The sequence below is a fragment of the Xenopus tropicalis genome, chromosome 10 (assembly GCF_000004195.4).
Source record: "Xenopus tropicalis strain Nigerian chromosome 10, UCB_Xtro_10.0, whole genome shotgun sequence".
Classification (NCBI taxonomy): domain Eukaryota; kingdom Metazoa; phylum Chordata; class Amphibia; order Anura; family Pipidae; genus Xenopus; species Xenopus tropicalis.
In genome coordinates, this window is record NC_030686.2 from 17,819,986 (window position 1) to 17,834,463 (window position 14,478).

The 14,478-nt window shown below is 40.8% G+C and overlaps 1 protein-coding gene across 1 annotated transcript in view; it reads left to right on the forward strand.

Annotated features, from left to right (window-relative positions):
- Nucleotides 1-1,049, forward strand: part of c1ql1 (complement component 1, q subcomponent-like 1) — a 36,893-nt gene extending 35,844 nt beyond the window's left edge. Inside the window, 1 exon segment of the mRNA NM_001199600.1 lies at nucleotides 350-1,049. Within this exon segment, the coding sequence (NP_001186529.1) occupies nucleotides 350-529 (180 nt within the window). The 3' untranslated portion in view covers nucleotides 530-1,049.
- Nucleotides 1,050-14,478: the final 13,429 nt, after the last annotated feature.

Here is a 14,478-nt window from a genome sequence, read left to right on the forward strand (position 1 = left end):
GAATTTGATGAGAATAGGGTAAGAATATGAGTCATAATATGATGCATTTTTTCTAGACTCTAGAATAATATATTAATTTGATTCTAGGGTAAATAGGTACAAAAAGAAGGATATTATGCTGGTCAAAAATTCAGTAGCTCACCAGTTATGACATGATGTCCAGGTGTACAAACCCCAGATGGGCAAGAAAAATAACCAAGTTGAGCAGACACTCATGAAATGTGCACAGTCTAGGTTCAATAATCCATACCACCTGTTCCGTAATTAACCTTCGACTTGACAATGAGAATCTGCTTTGCTTATTTGCCATTTTAATTGTCTGTTATCTTCCCCCTTGTTTGTTCCTCAGGTCCGTGCAAGCGCCATTGCTCAAGACGCTGACCAGAATTACGACTATGCCAGTAACAGTGTCATACTACACTTGGATGCAGGAGATGAAGTCTTTATTAAACTAGATGGTGGAAAGGCCCACGGGGGAAATAACAACAAGTACAGCACCTTCTCTGGGTTTATCATCTACTCAGACTAAGGTTTTACCTCCAAAGAATGGCACCAGATTCATCTCACTCCCAGGAGAAGAGCAGCATGGAGATATGTTGGATAAATGCACAAATGATATCTACCAAGCAACTCTCTCTCACTTCTCCTCTAATCTTCAGTCTTATGTCTCTCTTTTTTGCTTTATCTGATCAACCCAAGTTCTGTATTTTCATCTCCAGCCTAACTGTGCCCACAGCTTGCCCCACTTTCAGCCAACCAAATCCCACCCTGACCTGTGGAAGTCAAATAATATGTCTTTTCCTCAAGCGTTATGCTTGTGTCTCTCTGCTATGTTCCTCTTCTTCCTGTACTGTGACAATGGGAATATTAGATGTTGTTGTAAGTTGTACATAGGACTTAACTTTAACCTTGGAAGCAGTGCAGAAGACCTACTGTACCGTTCATGCACCTTTATCTTTCAGAGGGATAGGTCTAATATACTGTTGCTTATCAGAATAAAACAATTGGTTATACCCAGTGTATATATTGAAATAAACTATAGCACTTTTCATGTTCTCTTTACTTGCCTCAGGTTAGCTTAGTCCTTACTGGTCAGACTCCCTTCAGGGGCTCACCTACCAATCAACTGAGGATAAATGGTAAAGGAAGATTTCCTATGGAATGGACTTTCAAAACAGACAAAACATTGCATTCCAATATCTGTGAACCCACATTTTGCTGTGATTTTGCCTACAGACCCTTTTCTCTGTTATAGTGATACCGCAAGTGCTGTTTCAAATGGAATAGGTCTGACCAACAACTTTGATAAGCAAGTGAGGTGTCGGTGGAAGAAAGACTGAGAAGTGAGAGAGCATCTAATATTTTGCAACAGGTTACACTATATTTTATAATATACAAGATTCAGTGAGCCATACAATACAAGTAACAACTTGAAGCGCCTACAAGGGGTTGCCCCCAAGAAAGATAGGAAGACCTGTATATTTTATCCCACTTTCAGATGTCAGAAACAGTAATAGATATGATAAGTTGAAGATAGGTCCAACAAGACATGGCCTGAAGGGGGATGTTCCAGAGGGAATGCATTAGTGTTTCACCATTTCAAATTTGGCCACTATGTTAAAGAAGGAGTCGTGACACCTTTCTGTGAGGGCAACTGACTTCCCATACTTTTCATATTCCAACAAAAACCAACCAAGCCTCCATCCTGTATCTAAAGGGATGGGTTGGTACCTTTAATCTTTCCTTAAATACCTACCCTTGAACCAGTACAACCCTGCTTTTGATAATTATACTTCTAAACTGAGCGTCTTGTTTTAACCATTCAAGACTCCAGGTATAGCCTTGACATTTAGCTTTTGCTTCCAAAGGTTTCATTTACTGCTTGAGTGTTCTGTCTAGTTATGATCTTATTATTATCTCAATTTTGAACTCATTTACACCTTTAGGAAACACCACCCTTTGCTTTATCTAGATGAACCATCACTCATCAGACATATGATCGCTTAAAGAACCAGCTTAAGCTTGCTTTTTCCAGCTGCCCTTTTTCTACCTCATTCCATGGATGTCTAGAACTCCCAAATTCTAGTAATGTTTATAGATGTTGTCTACTCTCCAGAAAGCAAAAATAACATACAACACCTTGTCAGATTCTGCCAATTTCAATTACTGTGTCTCATTTATTTAAAGGCAATGTGACATTGAAACTTTACAGCTGAGTTGCTAATTAACATGCCTATTTTTAAATCACCTTACTAGCCTATTGCCTACATATTACCTGATGTAAGGTTGGTAGGTTTCGCGGGCAGGATGTATATTTATTCTTTAAAAGTTTAAAGTACCCAGAAGCAGAATGAGCAGGAGTATGATTGAAAAACCAAGATCACCAGACCTATCTGAACTACTCTAAGCACTGCCACCCGTATCAAAGAGGTTCTTCTTCCCAATACCCATCTTCACCTTGCTGCTCTTTGGCTTCCTCTCCCAAATTATTATGATGGAACATTTTGTGTATAAGAGTGAATGTGAGAAGTGCAATAGGAAGCAAGTGCCACGTGCATGATGAACCCACCCTACCTGAACAAAAACAAACAGTGACATTTTCCAAGAGAAGAGAATCCTAATCTAATGAGATCCTACAAATATCCCTAAATCGTTGTGTCTCATAGGATTCTCGTATGTTGCTGCTTTGTCTCTGTGTCCTGTAATGTTTTGTGGGATTTTTGAAAAGCTGTTTTTTATATAAATACGATCCTATTGAGACGTGTATATGAGTGTACAATGTCTTCTTTTGCCTACTGTTAGCCCTCTACAATATTTATAGGCTTGGGGGGATATAGGTAACAGGATCCAGACCCTGACACAGCTGTCTCAAAACATCTGGGAGATAGCCCTTATTAACAGCTGGGGGGGCACTGAACACTACCCAGACATCTGGGCATGCACCTGTGGCCATATTCCTATATTCTAAAGAATCATCTGTTTACAACTAGAGATGCACTAAATACAGGGTTCTGGAGATGGACGACTCATAAGAGACCTCAAGATTAATTTTTCAGAGAATCAATAAAATTGCTGCAAAAAATGCATTTTTTGACATCTGAATTAACTTGATTTTTTTTTATTAGCTGATAAAAATTAGCTGATAAAAATCCAAAAAATAGGAAATGAAAAAATCTGGCAGCTAAAACCTAGGGGCAGATTTACTAATCCACGAATCCGAATCCCGAAAGAGAAAAAATCGCATTGGAAGTGAAAATTTTGCGACTTTTTCGCCGCCGTCGTGATTTTTCGTATTTGTCGCGACTTTTTCGTCGCCGTCGCGACTTTATCGTATTTTGCGCAACTATTTCGTCACCCTTACGATTTTTTCGTATTGAGCGATAGTAAACAGCCGAAAAATCAATCCGATTTTTTCTCTACGACGACGAAAAAGTCGTGGAAAATATACGAAAAAGTCGCAGCGGCGACGAAAAAAATCGCAGGACATACGAAAAAGTCGAGACGGCAATGAAAAAGTCGCAAAAATACCGTTCATTACGAAAAAATGCATTCGGACGCCTTCGGACCATTCGTGGATTAGTAAATCTCCCCCCTAGTGATCTTCTCTAGAAGTAATGGGAGGAAGGGTTGCCACCTGTCCAGTTTTGATTGGGCTGTCCATGTCAAAACTGCCTGCCCGGTCAAAGGCCCACCCTGTGACACCAATGACCCACTCATGTGAAATCACGCCCCGTCTGGACTTACAGAAGGGGAAAGTGGTCTAATGGGAGGTTTATTTTCTTCATTTAAGCAACTAAGGTTTAAATGAATGAACAGCAACATGAATGGAATAATGCAAGTTTTGTTATGATTAAAACTGAATTAAGATCAACTTATTTTTTTTGTAAATGATCAAGAAAAAAACATAATTTAATTGTTTTTTTTTTTTAAACCCCGGTCTGAATTTTTCAAGTACAGGTATAGGACCCCTTATCCAGAATATTCGGGACAAGGGGTATTCCGGATAAGGGGTCTTTCCATAATTTGGATCTTCATACCTTAAGTCTACTAAAAAATCAATAAACCTTAATTAAACCCAATAGGATTATTTTGTATCCAGTAAGGATTAATTATATCTTAGTTGGGATCAAATACAAAGCACTGTTTTATTTTTACAGAGAAAAAGGAAATCAATTTTAAAAATATGAATTATTCGATTAAAATGGAGTCTATGTGAGACAGGCTTTCCGTAATTCGGAGCTTTCTGGATATTGGGTTTCTGGATAAGGGATCCCTTACCTGTATTGGAATTTGAAAATATTTGAATCTGCCTCCCTGTTAGCGGTGCCCTTGTAATGTCATGCTCTGCCTTCCTGCCCAGAGTTACCAGGCAGGAGGGGTGGCAACCCTACTCCCTGTGTCCATTATTGTGCAAATATTTTGTTTAAAAAACTGATACTGAACTTTTAAAAAATTGTCCTCAAATTTAAATTAACTATATAGGGTTTGGATTCAAATCTTTTGCAAAGGATTTGTTATCTGATGGAATCCAAAAATTATAGACTCAGTGCATCCCTATTTATAACTAGTGAGCCTTCATGATGAAGGGTCATTACAAAGACCCTGGACAGAAGAGCGAGGGCACTAAGAGGTGCAAAAGCAAACAAGGATGAACAAATGAATTTTTAGCTCTTTTTATAGGGCCAAGGGGAAAACAAAAGAGGTTAGCACTGGCATTTCTGGAACACAACACAAACAGCCTTAATCTTAGGTGCCTTAGTGCCAAAGATATGCATGCATTCTACCTGTGAGATGCTCTTGGCTTACTGGGAACAGGGATTTCTCTCATGTAAAATTCTTCTAAACCTTTGAACAAGAGGTGGATAAAGCAAGACTTGTGCATAAAGTACAGGAGAGGAGAATGTGTCAGAATTGTAGGAAATATAATCTTGGCTTGATCTTCTGGAGCCGGCCACTACTATTCCACTGTCAGAACCCTGGCAAGCACTTTGTTCTGTAGACTAGTAAATATCCACTTATAATGTTATGTTAGCAGCATAGCCCTGCAGTATATGTATTCTGTTGTGCATAAAGAAAAAGACACTTGTATAGATGTAGTGTACCTTTAAGCATATCTCAGTGTCACCGGCTATGACATTTCTTCCTTTGTTGGCCCAGCTGTTAAGATGAAACACAGGGCACTCTGTGCCACTCCTTTGTCTAGTGAAAGCTGGGGGTGAAGTGCATATTTGATGTAGGGGCTGCTGGCAAGTGCACCAAGGACAGAGGCTGGGGAGCAGCTGGTGCATGGCAGCAAGGACACTCTGGGAGCGCAATGCACACACCGGTGGAGAGCTCTCCAGGGTTCTTGACAAGAAGGAGAAGGAGACAGGTCTGGGAAGCTCAGGGAACACTGATTCACTGCACAGTTTAACCCACTGATGCTTGCCCATTCAGTCCTTATCCAACAGCAATATCCACTCTTCTTATAGTCCACCTGTCCTTTTCTTTATATAAAGGGCCTTCTATGACCTTTAAAAACCCCACAGCCCTCCATATGCAGTCTACTGCTGGAAGTTGTTATACCCCTGAGGGTAAACCATGAACTTGAAGCAAGAAAGAGAGGATGCCCAGAATTTGCCTTTCACCCTTACTATTCAGTTTAGCCCCAGGCCCAGGCCCGAGGGCAGCTAGAGTAGAATGTGCTGGTCTGCTTCTGTCCATGCTATCAATTCTGCTCCACAGTTGGAGTGCTGGAGACCTCTGCTGTAGGCAGCTATTTTCTATGGAGAGATGGTCTTCTCACCTTACCTTATGGTTCAGAAGCCCATGCTTGTGCCACTAGTATTATAGTACCTCATGTGACGCAAGTGACTTATAACGGGTCATTATTATTACCTGTCAATGTGGATGGGCTGTGGGGGGAACCATATAGGTCCGGGTGTCTCCAGGCTGCTGTGTTTGGCCCACAAACCACACAAATAGCATCTCTTAGCTCAGTTAAATGGCAGATCTGAATATAAAGAAAAGAACAGTGTGGCCCCATAAATGAAGGTCTGCAGATTAAGTCTCCTCCCACTATATTCAAGCATGACATTGGCAGAGCAGAGTGACTGACTGCGGACCACTAGTTTTCTCTGGGGCCCCCACATAGCGCCCTGGTTAGTTTTGGACACACTGTATGGCCAAATATAATCTGCCACTCATGTATTGTAGTACAGCAGTAATAGGATATTTGTTCTGTTACAGGACTCCAGCTACATCTGCAGCGGCAGCTTCAAACACATGCTTGGCAGGAACATGAGATGTAACAAGTGAGTCCGAAAACAGATGTTCTCTCCTCCTCAGCTCTTCGCTAGCTCAGATTCTCACACCTCCATCATTCCCTGTGAATAGAGACAGGTGTATCCCCCCCCCCCCCTTACAGAAAGCTCCTCTGCTCCACTAGCTACACTGCTATTGCTATGAACAGGGTAGGTAGCTGGAGTCTAGATTGGACCCCGCAAGAGTTGGATAATGGTGGCACAGTGTTGGCTTCCAATGATTGCATCCTAAGTTTAACTCTGGCGTTGGGGCAGTCTACATGGGGTTTAAATGCTGCCCCTGTGTTTGTGTGGGTTTTGTCCCTGTAGGCAAATTAGACTGTAAGCTCCATTGGTAAGTTATGGCTATACAGGACATATGCCTCCTGAGATGCCCGTACATGCAGTGATGGCTTGGCTCTAAGGTGGAAATCAGTGTGGGGGCAGGTATGTGCTACCTTACCGGTACTATCTTGGGTTTCAGATGTACTGCAACACCCACATCAGGCTGTAATGGCAGCAGCACAGAGACCATGGCAGCTATCAGTGCTTGGAACTGAACAACTCTATAAACATTCAATCCCTTACCTTCCCCTGAGTACCATTGTGCCACAATTACAGCTTGTTCCCCTGACGCCACCTTGCTTCAAAGTGACCATACACATTACAATGACGATCTTTCCTGCCACCATTGGTTGCAGGAAAATTGTTTGTCCACTCCACTAATATTAAGAGCTGAATCATTAGAAATGCAGGTAGAAACAATAGAATTCTATCCCTATCTGTCAGTTCAGCATTAACCTACTGCCGAAGTCTGTCGCTCTGAAACTTTCTACCCTGGCCAATCGATGAGAAGACCGATATCAAAGGCTTTTGACCATGTATGGTCAGCCGACCATACATGCACTGAATATTGTACGAATTGGTGCATGTATAGGAACCTTTAGTGTACACACTACCCCATGGCTGCAGCCACCATAATGACCTTAATGGCATTAGCCTTACTATACACACTGCTACAGAAGGAGCCCATTCCCAGAAAAAATATGAATATGTTGGGCACTTGTATCCTACTAAACACAGTTCTGATCCAGCAAAGGCAGAGGTTATAGACAGTCACCCAAATAGGAGCTTGAAACCAGTACAGGTATAGGATCTATTATCCAGAATGCTTGGGAAATTTTGATTACTGTACCTTAAGTCTGCTATATATAATTTAAACAATAAATAAACCAAATAGGATGGTTTTGCTCCAAATATGGAACCATGCAGCTTAAATTAATTATTAAATTAGAATTATTTTCTTATACAGTTATGGGATCCGTTATCGGGAAACCCGTTATCCAGAGAGTTCAGAATTACGGGAAGGCCATCTCACATTGACTCCATTATAAGCAAATAATTCTAATTTTTAAAAATGATTTTCTTTTTCTCTGTAGTAATAAAACAGTACCTTGTACTTGATCCCAACTAAGATATAATTACCCCTTATTGGGGGCAGAACAGTCCTATTGGGTTTATTTAATGGTTAAATGATTCCCTTTTCTCTGTAATAATAAAACAGTACCTTGTACCTTGTTCCAACTAAGATAAAATGAATCCTTATTGGAACCAAAACAAGCCTATTGGGGTCATTTAATGTCTATATAATCTTTTAGTAGACTTAAGGTATGAAGATCCAAATTACGGAAAGATCCCTTATCCAGAAAACCCCATGTCCCTAGCATTCTGGATAATGGGTCCCATACCTGTAATAGAGTCTATGGTAGATGGCCTTCCTGTAATTCTCAACTTTCCGGGTTTCTAGATATTGGATCCTATACCTGTACACAGAATGGATCCCGAGTAGAGGTAGAACAGATATCAGGTAAAACCTTTTCACCAAAGGAAAACCTACACACACTGCTCAGTTCACGGCATGATCTGAGGTTTTGCAATGTTTCCACCCCGCATGAAAGAGTTAAAACTAAACAACCCAATTATACATGGCTTTAATGCTGCAAAGTAGCTGCAGTCCCTTCTGCCTGGGTCACTTACTCAGATAAAATCACTGAATCTACAGATCTGGAGTCCCAATTAAGAGGATAGGTAGAAATCAGATGGGGGAGCTGAGGGTTGGGGGGGACATGCGCGCACCAGTGAGATGAGATGTCAGCCGGAAAATCCGATGGGAAGACAGCAATTACTGACTCAAATCAAGCGTCCTCTCTACACCATGAACCTGCCCGAAGTGTGTGGAGTCAGATTGTGTGCTGTGCTGTAAGGGGAATGTGATAGAGGTGGGGAGGGTGTATATGTGTGCCGCTATATATATTGTATGTCGTACACAGGGCACAAGATAATTATCCATTAGGGGCAGATTTATTAAAGAGTAAAATTCCCTCACTCCAGGTATTTATCAAATGGTGAACTTTCACTCATTGATAAATTTGCCTCTAAAAATCCCTTAGGAATGAATAGAAAGTGGGCGAATTTAACTGTGATGAGCTCTAATTTCACACAATCTGCTTCAGCCAGAGCTGAAATTATATATATTCTTAGCATAATGCATTTGTCCTTGGCACCCCAAATACACTACTGCAGCCCCGTTGTGTGCATTGCATTTATCCTTTGCAAGATGTGCTTTTTGCACCTGTGACAGTCACATAGTTACATAGTTACATAGGGTTGAAAAAAGACCAGAGTCCATCAAGTTCAACCCTTCCAAGTAAACCCAGCACACAACCTATACTAACCAATCTATACACTCACATACATAAACTATATATACAACCAGTAATACTAACTGTAGATATTAGTATCACAATAGCCTTGGATATTCTGATTGTTCAAGAACTCATCCAGGCCCCTCTTAAAGGCATTAACAGAGTCTGCCATTACCACATCACTAGGAAGGGCATTCCCCAACCTCACTGCCCTCACCGTGAGGAACCCCCTACGGTGCTTCAAATGGAAGCTCCGTTCCTCTAATCTAAAGGGGTGACCTCTGGTGTGTTGATCGTTTTTATAGGAAAAAAGAACATCCCCCATCTGCCTATAATCCCCTCTAACATGGTCTCATTCCTTCACTAAAACCCAGTAGGAGATTGCTTTGTATACTACATGTGCCCACAGCTGTACACCAAACTATGATGGACCCATTGTGCAAGAGATCCCCAACCTTATTAACGTGAAAGCCACACTTAGATGTAAAAAGCGTTGGTGAGCCAAACAAGCATGAAAAAGTTCTTTGGGGATGCAAAATGAGGACTGTGATTGGCTATTTGGTAGCCCAACGTGGACTGCTGGCCTGTGGGAAGCTCTGCTTGGAGTAAAACTGTGTCTCTGTGCTTTGAAAACTTGCCCCCAAGCAATGTAAAAAAAAAAATGTAAAAATGGCACCTACTTTGAGGCCACTGGGAGCAACATGTTGCTCACGAGCCACTGCTTGGGGTTCGCTGCATTATACACTATTTGCTTCTAGTACATCCTCTCTATCCTGGTTATCTTGCAGTAGGAACTGCCTTTCCATGATGTTTCAGGGCTCACCCAGTATCACATTGCTCTATTTATGGGCAATTGCTATGTATGGATGGTCCAGCCACCAAAATCATGGCAACTCCCTCCCTGGGAAACCACAGCTTTGAGTTGCAGGGGAGTCTTGCTCATAGGGAGGTAAGTGCAAGTTATCCACCTAATGTCCCCCATTACTATTACCACCACACCCTATATTTTTGCTGGTAAGACAAAATGACTTTATAAAATGAAAATGAAATTATTTGAGACATATGAAAACCCAAAGTAGGCATCTTTTTACCAAATAATGCATCCAGCAGAGAACAAATTGTGTAATTTCCTCTTTAATTTGCAACACTGTCATTCCTGTCTGGCTAGAGATTTTAAATTAAGCCTCGATTACATTACCTATAGGCTGCCATTGGCTGAAGGCAAGCCCTCCCTTTCTCTATTGGCTTGATTATGGCATACCTCCCAATACATGGGAACTAAAAAAATTGTAGGTGATGGGCACATCCACCCTGGTCATGCCCAGTTACATTCATACATGCCTGTGCTCTCCATAAAACCCTTCCCAATTTCCCAGATAGGTGGGGGTTTGCAGTTGAGGATTGTCACACATAAATCAGGGAGTTGGGGGGTAGGTCAAGTACAAGTTATTCAGGCAACAGTGGCATACTTCAAAGAGGGTGCAGACCCCCACCACAGAAAAAAAGTCCTGACTCAGTTCCCCTTTAATTAAATATAAATATATATATATATATATATATATATACATACAAGTTCCAAAGCTAGTTTCGCACAATCGACCCTGAATTGTCTTTTTGCTGCATCTGCAGTATTGAACTTTGACTTTCAATAGTCTGTCCCAGTTTGTGCTGTTGCATCATTGATCTCAGTCTTGTTCTGACTAAGGGAAAGACCCAGTCCTTGTCAGTTCTGTGAGATGTGAGATTCAGTTGTACGACTGCTACCAAATCATTAATATATGTGGACACGTTCAGTGCAGTTTGGTCAAGATTTCTCATAGAGCTGAAGGGTTTAGGGCTGATCTATGGCCTTCTTTCTGTCACTTTATGCCAGACTAATGTGGCCTTCTTTCAGATTAATTTTTGCCAGACTAATTTAGTCACCTTTTATGAGGAGGTGAGCAGGAACCTCAATGCTGGAATGGCAGTGGATATCATCTTCTTAGACATTTGATACAGTACTTCACAGAAAGTTAATGATAATATTGAGGAATATTGGCCTAGAACATAATATTTGCAATTGGATAGAGAACTGGTTGAAGGATAGATTAAAGAGAGTGGTGGTAAATGGAACATTTTCTAATTGGATCAGTGTGGTTAGTGGAGTACCGCAGGGGTCAGTCCTTGGGCCTTTGCTTTTTAACTTGTTTATTAATAACCTGGAGGTGGGCATTGAAAGTTCCATGCAGGATGCTGCCACTTTGCAGAGCGATTTAACAAAATTGGAAAACTGGGCAGCAAATTGGAAAAGGAGATTCAATGTGCACAAAAGTGCAAAGTTATGCACTTTGGTCGAAATAATATAAACGTGAGCTATCTACTAAATGGTGGTGTGTTGGGGAAGATTTAAACTATGAGGTTAGACTGTCAAGGTTGCGGATGTTTTGTCTGAAAAAAGGCGCTTGTGGGGGGACATGATTACTCTATCCATTAGAGGGGATTATAGGCAGATAGGGGATGTTGTTTTTTCCCATAGAAATGATCAACGCACCAGAGGCCCCCCTTTAGATTAGAGGAACGGAGCTTCCATTTGAAGCAACGTAAGTGGTTTTTCACAGTAAGGGCAGTGAGGTTGTGGAATTCCATTCCTAGGGATCTTATAATAGCAGATTGTGTTAATGCCTTTAAGAGGGGCCTGGATGAGTTCTTGAACAAGCATAGTATCCAATGCTATTCTGCTACTAAAATATACAGGTAGCATTATTGTTGGTATATATAGTTTATGTATGTGAGTGTATAGATTTGTTAGTATAGGTTTGTGGGTGCTGGGTTTACTTTAAAGGGTTGAACTTGATGGACTCTGGTCCCTATGTAACTATATTTCCAAGGGTCCCTGTAGAGAGAGAGCTTATATTGCTCAGATCTTTTTTGAGTTCTACAGAGGAAATATTCTGTATTAATGAAACAACCATCTATCTTGTGCCTCGACTGCCCATACAAACCTTACATCACCCTCTGACTTTAATGGATGAATCAAGAAGAGCAATGGGAGTAGCAAAGTGTTTTGGCTGATATTCTGTAAAGTTTGAGGGTTTAACACTCCAAAACCTCCAAAACATTCTGCAAACACTTTAAAAGGAGCATTAATGTGCAGAGATTAATCTCATGGTCTCACTGTCAATAGTTCTTACCGCTGTGCCATTATAAACCAGTGAGTGACAGGAAAAAGGGCTGCCTGGGTCAGAATGCATTATGGGTATATGATATATTATGGGTACACATGGATCCCTTTGAAGGATCATTGAGGATGTTCTGAAGGCTCTAGGCGTTTCTCTTTGTTTCAATGAGTGATCACATTTTACAGGCTACAGAAGACTAAGGTGCCTTCCTTGTGACCTATGGGCTTAAGGTAGTGTTTGACTTTTTCAGCTTAAGCCCTTGTTAAAGGTCCAACTTTTGGTCAGGGTCCCCCTTAGGTTATAACAAGGTTACAGATACAGAAAAATATCAGTGAGTCATTCAGCCACAGATCAAAGAATATCTAGGACAATGTTCATTCCAAATCTCACACTAATTGGCCTAATAGTTATTGATACCAGTGAAGAGCCTAGGGTTAGCTATGCAGCATGTAGAATGTCAGGATATGCCATATGTGTAGAGCTGACTGGGAGGAGCCTATATGCTGTGTAACCTCAAGTTGGATGAAAACTAGAAACTATGTGCAGTGAAAGAAAAATGATTTAATGCATAAAAATATAAAAATAAATTTACAGTAATAAGAGTAATGTGAAAGGCAACTCCATTAAATAGGCCAAAGGTCTGTAAGGCTGCCAGAATGGGCAGGCAAAAGAAATAGGCCAGGGTTTTAAACCAGGAGATCAGTAAATATAATACCACAATAGGGTACGGAAATCTTCAGGATTTAGGGGGAACAAGGGCTAAAATAACCCCTTAATTGGGGAATCTCTCTGATCCCAAACAGCCTGCAGGGTCAGCAATGGGAAGTGGAGGTCCAGGTAGAAGCCATTGACACTGAGTGCAAACTTGAGACTATACAGCCTCTCCCAGGTTTAAAAGCCAACAGGTTCTGACATCAACTACTGCACCTTAAACTTAGTGTGGTAGCCACTGGTTTGGACCATGCTTGGTCAAGAGTTAGTAGCCAATACTTGACCATGCCAACTTTATTTATCCTTACTACTGAGGATATTCCATTTCTCGTACAGGTATGGGATCTGTTATCTGGAAACCCATTATACAGAAAGTTTCAAATTACAAGAGGGCCTTCTCCCATAGAGCCAAATTTAATCATATAATTCACATTTTTAAAAAGGATTTCCTTTTTCTCTGTAATAATAAAATAGTACCTTGTACTTGATCCCAACTAAGATATAATTATCCCTTATTGGGGGCAGAACAGCCCTATTGGGTTTATTTAATGGTTAAATGATTCCCTTTTCTCTGTAATAATAAAATAGTACCTTGTACTTGATCCCAACTAAGATATAATTAATCTTTATTGGAGGCAAAACAATCCTATTGGGTTTATTTAATGTTTAAATGATTTTTTAGTAAACTGAAGGTATGGAGATCCAAATTATGGAAAACCCCAGGTTCCAAGCATACTTGTAATATAGATTTATTTTGGAACTCTCAGTTCCAAGAAGAAGAAATAATCCAAGGCAGTCCTCTGGCCCCCTGGTTGATCTCTTTCCATTTGTTTATGTCATTCTGCAAACACAGAGTGGTTTACATAGTGCCGAAATGCTTAAACAAAGCTGCACTAGTTTGTTCCTCAAGAAAGAGAACCATCATCCTTGTACAAGAAAAAGCTCCCATCTTTAAACAAGGAAATACTAGAAACAAAGATAGTACTAAGGTGTAAAGATATTTGTAGGACCAGAATATCTGTTGACATGCTGCTCTGCAAGTCTCTCTGGGAAGCGAAAGGGTTATTAGCCTGGGACTGAGATTTGAGGTTATTTCAGGGTATCTTCAAAGTCTGTTGCTCTGAGGTTGGAAGGAGGTGAGATGATATTCTCCAAACGTAGCAATATGTGTCCCTAAATAGGGCGTTAATTGGAGAGGTTAGAAATGTATTTTTGGCGAGTGTTTTGATGTGACGCTTGCTGTAGGTGACGAGGTATACATCTGCCGTACAGCATGAAATGCCTCGTATTGCAGAGAACCAGGCAAGCAAGTCAATGTGGAACATGGAAAATGAGGGTAGCGGAACAGCAGAGGGTTAGGAAGGCAATTCTTTCCCACACAGAGGCATTCAATAAAGTAAATTGTATTAGGAACTGCAAAACCTTTCTTTCCAGCACAGTGCATTATAACACATTTGAGTCGTGGTCAAAAGCCACATGCTGAGCCTATGCAGAGCAAATCATTAACAGGGACCTGATAGGAGGTGGTATAAGGTGTTATATAGGGGACCACAAAGCTACAAATATAGTTAAGAGTTATTAATAGAGAATGTTATTGTACAGGGTATGCCATACCGTTTGTGG